Below are 12,554 nucleotides of genomic sequence, written 5' to 3' on the forward strand. Positions count from 1 at the left end.
TCTCACAAATTATGCCCTCAGAGATGGGATCACCAACCAATTGTTTTTCGTTTATCCACACTAAGAGGAGTTTTTCCACCTCCTCTATAAACGTTGATCTCTAAGAGGTCACAGACGTAATACCTTTTGCCACATCAGCTGCTTTTATCACTTCTTTATTTTTCAGAATCGTACACACGGTCGATTTTGGCATCTCAAACATGGCAGCGAGATCAGACACACGCGTACCGCTCTCATGCTTAGCGATAAGTTCTTTCTTCAACTCAATTGTCATTCTCACGGACTTCCTCTTACTTTTATTTGCTACACTGCTCTTCTTGGGTGCCATGGTGAATGCACAAGGGTGATCACTTAAAAATCCAGCACAAATCAAGGTGAAAACACGAGGTAAACTAGTGAAGGACACACGAGAGATGCTTTCACGACTACTTCCGGGGACGAACTGAACAAAATGTGCGACCTGAACGGTATGTGGTGTTCGGATTCTGAAAATGTGTTTGGATTTTAGGGCAAAATTTTCTCGTAATAATTGTTCGGATTCCGAGTTGTTCGAACAATAGGGCGTTCGGATTTCGAGGTCACCACTGTATTAGGAAGTGGAGAGCGCAGATATAAAAAGATTTGCAAAATTAGAAAAGGTGACCTGAAAAAAAAAACTGCCTGTCAATGTGGTAGAGACAATTTCAAAAGTTTTATTCAAAATGGAATTAGACCGCCACTCACAAAGGAAGAATGTTATGGGAGACAATGGGCCAAATGGCCTCTTTCGGTACTGTAACACCTTCTTGTGATGTTCCTCCAAGCCAGCAGGGGCTGCAATCAGTAAAGCACAGTTTTAAGAGCGATGGTTTGCAAACCCTGCCCAGCTTCCTGTGCTGGAGGCGAAGTGGGAGAGGAGAGGTTGGTTTATACTTGCTGGAGTTCAGAGGTGAGAACCTCGGTCTGATTGAATGGTGAAGAGTAACATTCGCTTGCTACATTGTAACAAGGCGGCGAAGTATCACAGCGATACCGACCTGGCCGATCAACACACGAGATACAATGGAGCCATGAAGATCACTGATCCTTACTCAGTGAGGCATGATAGAGAGGTTTGGGAGGAAGGTAAAGTGAAGTGAGAGCAAGGGCAAGAAAGAAAAAGCGGTAAGATTGAAAAAAAAAACATATTTTCCATTCACCCCGGCTCTCATAGGAATCTTAAAACACGAATATTTACAACAGTTAAGTTATTCAAGGGCTCACTTGAAGAGTTGCCTCGGTTCCCATGGTGAAGCGTTGTCTGTCCCTCCCTCGCCGTTCTGAAAAAAAGGTTTTATTTCCCCCTGTAGCCGGGAGGCACGTCCTTCAAAACCTTCATTTAAAATAAACTTTTCAGGTGTTGTATTTAACGATCATCCCACCTCATTAATTTCCCGCGTGCCTCGTCCGTTTTTAACAGCGGACAATGAAATGCTCTCCAGTCCAAGCAAAAACAAAATGTACAGTTTGCTCGTATGTCTAATTTTTTTTTTAAAAATGTAACATTTTGGGTTTGCTCCAACCAATCGAGAAGGGCACCGTCTCCAGCTATGCTGCAACGTGTTTCTGAGGTTCATCTCTGAATTTTGCTGGGCGTGTTGCCAAAATTCCTTAACGTAAAGTTCTGTCTACCAGAATTTCTTTTAAATTAAGGCTTGAAATTTAGCTTTCTCCGCCGTTACCGATCCTCTGGTCAAAAAATAAGCAGAATTCGACCTGCTATTGTTTTTTTTTCTCTCAACAATGTTGTACTCCTGTCTTGAGTCATTTTTATTTCAAATATATATTTTCTCATAAAACCATTTGTAAATCCATACAAATGCTCTAACTCAATTCTGTATAGTCTTTGTTTTAGAAAACAAACATTGAAATTTTGACATTCCGACCTATCCGGAGTCACACCTTTTTTATTTCAAAAATATACTTCATTCATGAAGGTATTTTTTTTATATATATACAGTCACAAACACAGTTCGGTCCGGGATATTAGCATATCCAGGAAACAAACATTCGAATTTGACTCTTCAAAATCTTTCTTGAACCAGGCTATACTTGCATGCATTTGAAGCACCAGGAAGGTCCGATAACTGAAGGGACCCCCATTTAACTTCAGCCTGGAGTCGTACTTCTTTTATTTTAAAAAAAATACACGTTATTCAGAAAAGATCAATGAATATACATAGTCACAAATGCAGTTCGGTTCTGTACAGTAGCATATCAAGGAAACAAACAAACAATGGAGTTTGACTTTATTCAAACACCAGTTCACTTTAAAAGCCAGTTCAAAGTTGGATTTTTGTTTTGTTTAATGTTATTTACTATCCTGAATTATATACCACTTTTGGCTGGAGGTGACACCATAAAGCTTTATAGTATTTCGTATAACAGTACCAGTGTGAATGCATCATTAAGGGTTTGAGGAATTAATACAATTAGGAGTAAAAGATTCTTTCAGTTTTTTTTCCCATCTAAGTAGCAGAAGGTATTTGATAGTATTACAGTTTTGCGAAAAACCAAGGAGAAAATCCACTTGAAGCTCTATTGAGAATTTTAGTTTAGATGACAAAATTTTGCTAAATGGCCCACGTGCATGTGGGTCTTCAAATAATGCACAGCAAATAATGCAAAATGTAATGAAGTCTCCATATGCCAAAGTCTGTAAAATAATTTGCATTATACATGAATATGCTTGTTTCTGTACTGACATGTTGGGAAAATACCACATTCCACAGGAATTCTTTTTAATTTTAATTTCTTTAGGAAATCATTGTTAGTTTGAAAAAGTCCAGTTTTTCCATAGCTATCTTTAAAAGGTAAATAATATTAGAATATGAAAATTAGTTTGGTCCAAAAAAGGCAATAGTTATTTATTTTTCCTTGATTTATGTTCTCCTTTCCACCATCTCCTTTTCTGTTCAGTCTGCACAGCCAATGAGTTGGACTGTACAAACAATATATCTTGAACTAAGGTTGGATTTGGAAACACTTGTGCATTTTTTTTCTTAGTCTCTTTAGTTTTCTTTTCCAAATGATGTCTCTAGTGTTAAAATAATTTGGAGATTTTCAGAAAAAGTACAAGTCTCTGAATTCCATGGAAAGAAAATAATGTCATGTCCAGCATGATAAATAATATTATATTCTAGAGAACATGTGAGAATCTTGATCCATATATCTAAAGCATTAGAGTTTCCAATATATATCTGAACTCTGATTTGATTGCTTTTAAACAAGGTATATATATGTATAGGTTTATAAGATAACTTCTGATAATATGATGGATGAATGGACTCAGACTGTAATAGTTTATGCTAATGGCTCAATCATCAAATATTTAAAGAACCAAATTGAAAGCCACTCAATTCAACTGATAAACGTTTCAATTTTTGTAATAACTTTCATGATTTATAATGTAACTTAAAATAAAATGGTACCACAATATTATTAACTGTTTCATATCAGGAAAGTTACTACTATACCTGTGTTTAGAGGTCATTCTTGAGATTAAATTGCGCCACAAACTAACTTCTCTCTATAGCCATAACTTCCCCTCCAGTCCTACAGTCCTCTAAATGGCAACTTGTGGAGCCCTGTTTCACTTGTCTGATCATTACTGATCACTCTCAAACTTTACTTAATTGCATGCCACCTTTCGGGTCAATTGGCTGTCCATGTTTCCAGCGCACAAGTTGAATTTTTTTTTAACAACTTTAGGCCTGGGCGCCAAAAGGAGGGGAAAGGCGGTCTCATGGAGATAGAGAATTGCAGATGCTAGAAAGTCAGAGTCAATAAAATGTGGAGCTAGAAAAAGGACAGTAGGTCAAGCAGCAACAGAAGAACAGGGGAGTTGATATTTCGCTAAGATCCTTCATCAACACCCAATGTGGTGGTCTGCCAGTGTGGAAGTCTTGGCCTTATGTAGGGCTGGTCTTCATCTTGAGCGTCCAGATATTCCAGCAGCCCAGCAAACAGCCTTGTCCAGGAGTGACGGTCTCGGCCCAGCATGATGGCCGCCTTTGGAGGTTTCTGGTCCAATAGTCCACTGGACTGGCATAGCGGTCTTATCCTGGCTGTGTCTTCAGGGTATTCCACTATTCATTAATTGGCTTTCCACAAGCCCAGCAGCCGTTAACTAAACTGTGATGAACTTTATCTTGATATCTCGTTTTAAAAATAATTATATATGACTTCTGTCATTGATGTCAATGCTGTGGTGGGGTGACTTATAAACATTTTCACTGTATTTTTCACGTGACAATAAATTTCTATTCTATTCAATACTAACTTTAATACCCAAGCATTCTACAAAATGTATGCATTAAAATACACACCTTAATCAATGACTTAGTGCTGCTAATTGCCATTAATGTGATGAATGAAGTTTTTTCTTTGAACATAGGTGCCTTGGTGTCAAAATTTGTTCTAGGCAGTGGTGTGAAACAGGCTGTATTGGATGGGCTGCTAGTTATATTCTGTGTCTGTCAGTCAGTTTTATTTATATTGGTCAGATAGTGCCTGCTTTGCCCCACTATCTGGTATAAGTTTCTACCCCATAAATCATTTTATTAATTTATAGGATGTGAGCATCATTGGTCTCCAGATCTTTAATTGTCATTGAGAAGAGGTGATGTGCTGCTGTTTTGAAATGCTGACATCCATGTGATGTAGATATATCCATAGTGCTGTTTGTATGAGAATTCCAGGACTTAGTTGATCTAGGGAGAGTGAGGGAATGGCTAATTTGTGGCTTAGAGGCAAACCTGCGAGTGGTGTTGTTCTCCTGTATCTGGCGTACTTGTCTTTCTATGTGGTAGAGATCATGGATTTAGGAGACGCTGGGAAAATAGTCTCGGTGAGCTGTTGCAGATGACACCCGTTGCTACCACTGTGTGTCAGTGGCGCAGGATGTGAATACTTGAGGTGCTGGACGAGATGTCAGTCATGTGGGCTGCTTTGTATGTGATGGTGTTATTTGAGCTTATTGAATGTTCATGGAGCTATCCAGTCAGGCAAGTATCCATCGCACCTCCTAACTTAGTCCATTTAGGTGGTAGGCAGACTTTGAGGAGTCAGGAGGTGAGTTATTCACTGCAGAATTCCAGTCTCTGATCTGATTGGTGTGTTAGCTGAATACTTGAGTCATTAGTTATCTAATATGTTGGATCCTAATCCTAATGTTCTTGTATTGCATAATTAGACAACTAATCTTTGGTTGGCCATAGAGTCATAGAGATGTACAGCATGGAAACAGACCCTTTGGTCCAATCCGTCCATGCCGACCAGATATCCCAACCCAATCTAGTCCCACCTGCCAGCACCTGGCCCATATCCCTCCAAACCCTTCCTATTCACATACAATCCTGCTGATCACCAACCCAAAATATATCTCCTTCTCACTTCATTCAGAAATATTTTGTTTTAATTGTTGCCAGTGACTATGGGAATATCTGCTATTTGCTGTCACTAAACACCATGCTAAGAAAAACAGATAAAAGATGAAAATAAACTCTGCTCCTTTAGAATCATACAATTTGGAAGAAGACCATATATAACTGATGTAGATTTTCATATAATAAGGTAAAACGTGATAGCAATACCAAGTCCTATGGGGCTTAAATCACCTTGTCTCCCATCAGAAAAACATCCATTCACCACTTCTTGTATTTCAAACCAATTTTGCACCAAACTTACTTTTGAAATCTGCAGGTATAAAACCTGATATGGGAAATTATGTAAAATGGACAGGGTTTGATCACCTAAGCTGTTCCTTAGCGATAAAATTGGGTATTCAAATGCACTGGAGTCAATGGAGGCTGTGTGAAATGGTTTTCCCTCCTATCACTCATTTTGTGCCAATGTCTGGGACAAATCCTTAACCCCATTTGTACAGCATCTATGGATTACCATCATCAGATGGTCCATAAGATAACTCATTCAGGTTTGTCAGACACATTTGCATATAATAATTCTGTGCTGATATCCTTTATTAACCTGTGGTTCTCCACCACTGATTTCAAGTTTGCATTCTGGCCACTCAGAGACAGACTAAAACGAACTATGCGTATCCTTACCAACCCCTTTGACTATTTGATACCAAACTAAATTTCAATTCCCATCACCTATTTTTGCCTTTAAAAAATTGCTGCCCCTCTGTCACTGAGATCTCGGTCCTTGATTATTAAAAACAAAAATGCCCATCTTCCAAAACATGCCACTTGTTCAAAATGCAGCAACTAGTACAGTGGTATCTGTCCTGTATGAAGTTCCATTGACTAGTCATTGACTAATTTCCCTTTGACCCCCCTACATATTAACATTAAATGACATTAACATTAACATTAACATTACCATTTTCCTTCATGGCCTTGCTGCCCCTATCTGTAAAATGCCTCCAAGTTTTATATTCCCTCCTGCTGCATCCTTCAGCTCCTTCAGTTCTCTTTTCTGCAATTAACTTACCAGATGTGGTTTATTTAATGGCATTGCCTCCAATATTTGGCTGTGGTCCTCCACGTGTCCACCAGTCTCTCCTTTAAAAGTTTTCTCAAAACCCATCATTTTGGTCATGCCTTGCTGATCTGTTTCTCTATTGCATGTAGTACTTTTCTTTTCAACCTCTATGAATTTTCTTGGTACTTTTTCAAATATTTTGTTAATGGACTGTTAAATCATATGCAAATTTTCTGATTCTGTGATATTGATAGTTACACTTGATTACAAAAACAAACTCTGAATTTCTTGCTTAAATTGGTGAATGTGCCCACGCTGAAGTGGTGTTGGGAAATGAACAGCATTGCTGGTTCTACTTAGCTCTTTAGTAGTCGGCAACAGCAGGATCCTGAAATGACTCGGCTTCTTGCTGCTTGCAGGGCAAATGAAATACTTCCCCACACTTCAGCCTGGAGTCGTGGGGTTTTCCGAAGCCTGTTGTTGCCAGTTGAAGTCAGTGGGTGGGAGCAGTGGTCCCACTTGCTCTTCCAAAGCCATCTCTAACTAGGTGTCCCATGGTCTCAAGAAACCACATTGTGATCAATTGCTTAGCCAGCTTCTCCAATCAGTTAAGTGTGGAAATTAGGCTCCTTTGCTTGGGTCATGCATTGCTTTGAATAACCAGCTCATTTCCAGAAAGTTTGGTAGTGAATGAGTCCTCTGAGGAGATTTCTGACCTGTGCGAGTAAGCTTATATCAAAGGCTGGAAATCAAAGATCTCTTTCCTGGGTCCAATCCACTAGGCCATTACCATATGTTCTTGTGTTTTGAAGAAAAATACAATTGGTTAGCAAACATTCACTGGAAAATATTTTAATTTCTTTTATTTTTATACATGTGAAATGAAAAATTGATTAAAGGAAAAACCTGGGTAAATATTTGTGCTGGCCCTCAAATCCACCAATAGACAATTCTCTTGTGTAGATCAGGTGTGTGCCAGTTTTGGAACACCTAATGTAGACTCTAGGCCATCTCTGGTATTCCCTCCCTAAACTACCTGATTAACAATACTCCATAAAAATTAAAACTTTGACCAAACGTTTTGTTACCTGTGCTATTGTCTCCTCTGGCTTAGTATCAATTTTCTGATTTCTAGCAGCCTTCAAAAGGATGCAATGTTTCACTGTTAAAAGTGCTGTATAAATGCAGTTTTCTTTTGTTCCCTGTTCGAACCTATTTCATTGACCCTAGCTGAATGTTTGACCCAAGGTGTGTTGCAGAATAGAAAATTAAACTAGAACCCTGCTCATGGTTATTACTATCCAGTGATCCACCACTTGATCTAAGCATTGTTTGAGCTTGGGATTTGGCCTAGACCAGAGAGTTTTCTGACATTTGTTATCAAGGCATAATTATCTACCAGTCTCTGTGGTCGGAAATGCTGTTGAGGATATTAGTGAGAATATCACTTGATTGCAAGCAAAACTTAAAAAAAAATGCTTGACACATGTAAACTGAAATGACAAGTTGAAAACTAAGTTGGATTCCTGTGGAAATTATTACAAAGTAGATTTCACAAAGTACTAGCAACAAATATTTGAATATATCTTTGGGATGTCTGAGTGTGTTACAGCAAGTGGAGTACATCCATGCTTTAATGCATTTAGGAAGAGCAGTTAATTTATCTGATAGTAATAAAGTAAATATCCAGGTAATTCTTTTTAAGAAATAAAATTAGTTGAGAGATAAGTATTAATCTGGACATGAAAAGAAACATATGGCTTTTTGTTTGAACATAGAATTTCTAATTGAGAAGGCAGATTAGTTTAGCATCTCATCTGGAAGGGTACACCTCCAACAGTGTGCCACTCCCTCAGCATAGAACATCTGCTTCAGGCTATTTTTATCTTTCTACCTTTTAAGAGTTTGATCTACGTTTAATAGTGCCATGTAACATCCACTTCCTAGTCAAACCAAAAATAAAATGGATATGTTGTGACAAAAATGTTGTACCTTTACCTCTCAGCTTTTTTTAATGTGCTACTGTGTCTAAACCTTTTTATTAGCAATTGCAGATATGTGAGGTATTATAAGACACTAGTGTTCAATGTATCACATTGATGTAGGAAGTAATTGAAACAAAATATATTGAAAGTGAATTTAAAAAGACATAGCATTCATAAAATGAATGTAGAGATGTGGTTTTTTATTCCTGTGCATATTTCTTGAAATCATTTGATATTAATGATCAGAATATATAGTGGAGGGGAAAGTGAAATATTTTAAACAGACCAACCAGGAAAGGATGTCATAGGAGCCAGCATCCCAGCAATGAACACCATAATCATCATAACTGCAGAATGCTACTGTTGTGGAAATTAAATCAACTCTATTCAAATGCTAGCAAGAGCAAAGAAAAAGCTTTATTGTAACCTCTGCAGGGGGCCCAATACAGTTGGCAAGATGCCGCATGTAAAGGACTGAACAACTTTCACATATTCTTTTTATACTACATTTCGCATATCCTTATCACACGCTCAAGGACAAGAACTGAGAACATTCGGCTGTTGATATGATTGCTTATGTTTTCCCTGACTCTTACTAAATCTGACTGTTTTGCAAGACTTGCAAGGCCAAGCTGTCTGTTGCAGTATCCAGCAAAGCCAGGCTGTCTACTTAAAATTTTAGCAAAGTGTTAGTTTTAGCAAAGTGTTAGATTTAGCAAAGTATTCTCTTTCAGATTTCACAGTAAATGTTAATTTTCCATTACACTACATATCAAGTTTCCTTTTACCATAAGTTTGAGAGTTTGAAATTGCTGTTTTGGCAGCACAGCATTGTGCAAATTAATTTGCAGAACTGACAAACAGTACTGTACTAAGAGTAAAGGTTAAAGGATTATAATCTCCAAATCTTGTATTTTGTAGTTACTTTGTCTCAGCAATATCTTGTCCAATTTTAATTAAATTATTGTTCTGTTATCTACAGGTGGCCAGAATGACTTTAAAAAACAGCTGCTTGATTCTTGCTTCATAGTTCTTCACATGACAGACATCTTTTGTCACATCAGCATGTTTTCTGATTGGTCCTATTTTGTAGTGCCAGGCTGCAATATTGTTTCAAGCAGAGCTGATCTATTAATACTAGTATAATCTCACAAATAAAGGTAGTATGATCTGGTGTCCTGGGATTGCTTCCTTCTTTGCCCAATCATTGAGGCATTTGGAATCTAATCATGGTGTATCTTTACATACAAATTGATATGTAGCAAGTCCTTACAGTGATTAAGATCAAGGCTACTGTGCTTTAAGGAGAGCTAAAGAAATCACAATTAAAGCTAAATGACTCAACAAGCTACTTGGTAAGTTAATTGCTGCTTATTGACCTATGAAAAGCCAGGCCAGAAGCAAGTGGTAGTTCTAAAGAAAAGAACCATATCAGTAGATCTGCTGTTCAGCCGCATAAACATATTCAAAGCCTTCTGTTTGTTTCTTAGAGTTTAGTGAGAAAGATTAATGAGTTTGATTCGGTGGCTTTGTGCCTCAGAGAGAGACCAGAACAGAGCCAATAACATTTTGATGAATGTACAGAAAAATCACTGAATAGAAATGCTTGCCAATTTGTCAGTTCAATAAGAAAGTTGAGATTGAAGATAGAGGTGATTCTTCACTGGGGTTGAGTGTACTTTTAGGATATTGTTGGGGAAGTATGGGTTGAATATTTTTCCTGTTTATGATGAGATCTTTTCAATATACCTTTTATATAAATAGCTATCTTAATTTCCCTTCTTTTAGAACCTTCACTGATTTTTTTTCATATTGTTATTCTTTTATCAGTTTTGGTTTGGAGCTACAAGTTGAGAACTGAGCTGAAAATGACCAGTCGACTGTGGGCAGCATGGAAGCAGACCCTTCAATCCAACATGTTGAGGCTAACCAGATATCCTAAATTAATCTAGTCCCATTTGCCAGCATTTGGCCCATATCCCTTTAAACCCTTCCTATTCATATACCAATCCAGATGCCTTTTAAATGTTGTAATTGTACCAGCCTCCACCACTTCCTCTGGCAGCTTGTGATTTAAAAAAAACAGAAGAAGTAAGCTGTTGTTTGTTTGTGAGGCCCGACCAAGTTAATTGTGGATTAATCACAAGGTTCTACAGATGATAGGGGAGAGCAGTTTGTTTAGGCAGATAGCCCATGCTGGTTGTTAACTAGGTCAATACCTGTGATTAGTTCCAGTAAGTCTGAGAGAGACCTTGTGCTCTACCAGATAGCAGATGTTAAATAGTAACTGGGACATCATGGGAAGGCAGTCAGTCTGACAGAGGCCAGAGTTTTCAATTGCTTTTTGGATTGTGTTAGTTGGAGAAAAAATTGGCTGTTGTTGTTGCAGCATGAAGATTTGAAAGCTCTCTGCCTAACCTTTAGTTATCAGCTATTAGTAGTTCGGAGAATAGAAGCTAAGTCATGAGTATTACCACTTGGAGTCGTGTTGCAATGATAACAACCTCTCTCTCAATGTCGGGAAAACAAAAGAACTGACCATTGACTTCAGGAAGAAAGGAGGAGGTCGCATCTCTAACTACATCGAGAGTGCAGAGGATGGAAAGTGTCAAGTTCCTAGGAGTGACAATAACAGGCAATCTGTCCTGGACCTCCTATGTAGATGCAATGGTCAAGACTACACAGCAATGCCTCTTCTTTGTCAGGTGGCTTAGGAAATTTGGCATTCCATAACAACCCTTGTCAACTTTCACAGATGCACCACAGAAAGTATTCTATTTGGGTGCATAATGGCATGATAAGGCAACTCTCTGCCCAGGACCTAAGAAACCACAAAGTTGTATGCACAAGCCCAGACCATCACAGAAGCCAACTTCCCATCCATGGACTCCACTTACACTTCTCACTACCACAGAAAGGCTGCCAACATCATCAAAGACCTCTCCCACCCCAGTAATGCTCTCTTTAAACCTTTAGGCAGAAGATGCAGAAGCTTGGACACATGCACCAAAAGATTCAAGAACAGCTTCTTCCCGGCTGTTATTAGACTTCTGAATAGATCTCTCTAATATAAAATAATGCCATTCTTGCTAATATTGATCTCGCTTTGCGCACCTCCTGTGCAGCCATAGCTTTGTATACCTCGCTCTATCTAAGCACACTATTATCTGCATGTCGTTGCTTGCTATGATCTGGCTGTACCGCTCGCAAAACAAAGCTTTTCACTATACTTGGGTACATGTAACTACCATAAATCAAATCAAATTAAGTTCCTGTGAGTGAGCTGAAAAGCTGATCAACATCAAGAAACAATAGTCAATGTTTTTGGAACAACACATTGTGAAAAATCACTTAAGTAATCTGGCCAATTTTGTCAATTTCTTTTATTTATTACTTAGTCGTGTCTGTTTTTTTTTGTGTGATTGGGTTGAAAACTAATGTTATTGGGTTTAAACATACATATCATTTAGAGTACTTTGTTGTTTAATGTTGTTCTACTGAAGTTACTGCATTGCTAAATCTTTTGTTTAAGGTACAAACCAGTGTCGAGAATTGGTTATCCAAAAATGTCTGGTTCGGAACTATTGGGTTTAATTTTGAGGGTCTTCAAAAGCTTTAATTTTAACCATGGTGTGAATACAGAGGTAGAAAGGCTAACTTAGTTTGGCTTTCTTTGTATTGTAATACTTTTGTGTAATAAATTTACTTTCATTTTTCAAAATATGTTAGCAGCCTTGTGAGAGCTTATCCAGTGGCTGACCACCACAGTAGCCAATTTGCAAAAGTAAAAGTTGTGAAGTTAGGTTTCATGTCTGAAATCTAATTTATCCATTGCCATCAACTGGGATCATAACATTGGGGATTTGAGTTGTTTAACTAGTGTTACTTTGTGTGTAGATTTAGCACTGAATTAGGATGGAGAGCTTGCTGTTTTTTGAGTTTTTATTTTGTTTGTAAAGAAACTAAATTATTTTCCTTCTGCAAGCAGACTCATTTTTGTTTCACTCTTGTCTACTTTAATAAGGCAGGTTTGGAATAGGAATCAAAATGCTATCTTTTTAAAGTTGTGTGTAATGAAATATCAGCAGTGTTGAATAGTTTTAA

General features: G+C 37.9%; 1 protein-coding gene across 2 annotated transcripts in view; it reads left to right on the forward strand.

The window, feature by feature from the left end:
- The first annotated feature begins 742 nt into the window (after positions 1–742).
- Positions 743–12,554, forward strand: part of ninl (ninein-like) — a 151,720-nt gene continuing 139,908 nt past the window's right edge. Inside the window, exon 1 of one of the 2 annotated variants that reach the window (XM_043696419.1) lies at positions 743–928. In XM_043696419.1, the coding sequence (XP_043552354.1) occupies positions 748–928 (181 nt within the window). In that variant the 5' untranslated portion in view covers positions 743–747. The remainder of the gene's footprint in view (positions 929–12,554) is intronic. The other variant, XM_043696420.1, reaches the window with a different exon arrangement.

The sequence above is a fragment of the Chiloscyllium plagiosum genome, chromosome 9 (genome assembly GCF_004010195.1).
Source record: "Chiloscyllium plagiosum isolate BGI_BamShark_2017 chromosome 9, ASM401019v2, whole genome shotgun sequence".
NCBI classification, from domain to species: Eukaryota; Metazoa; Chordata; class Chondrichthyes; order Orectolobiformes; family Hemiscylliidae; genus Chiloscyllium; species Chiloscyllium plagiosum.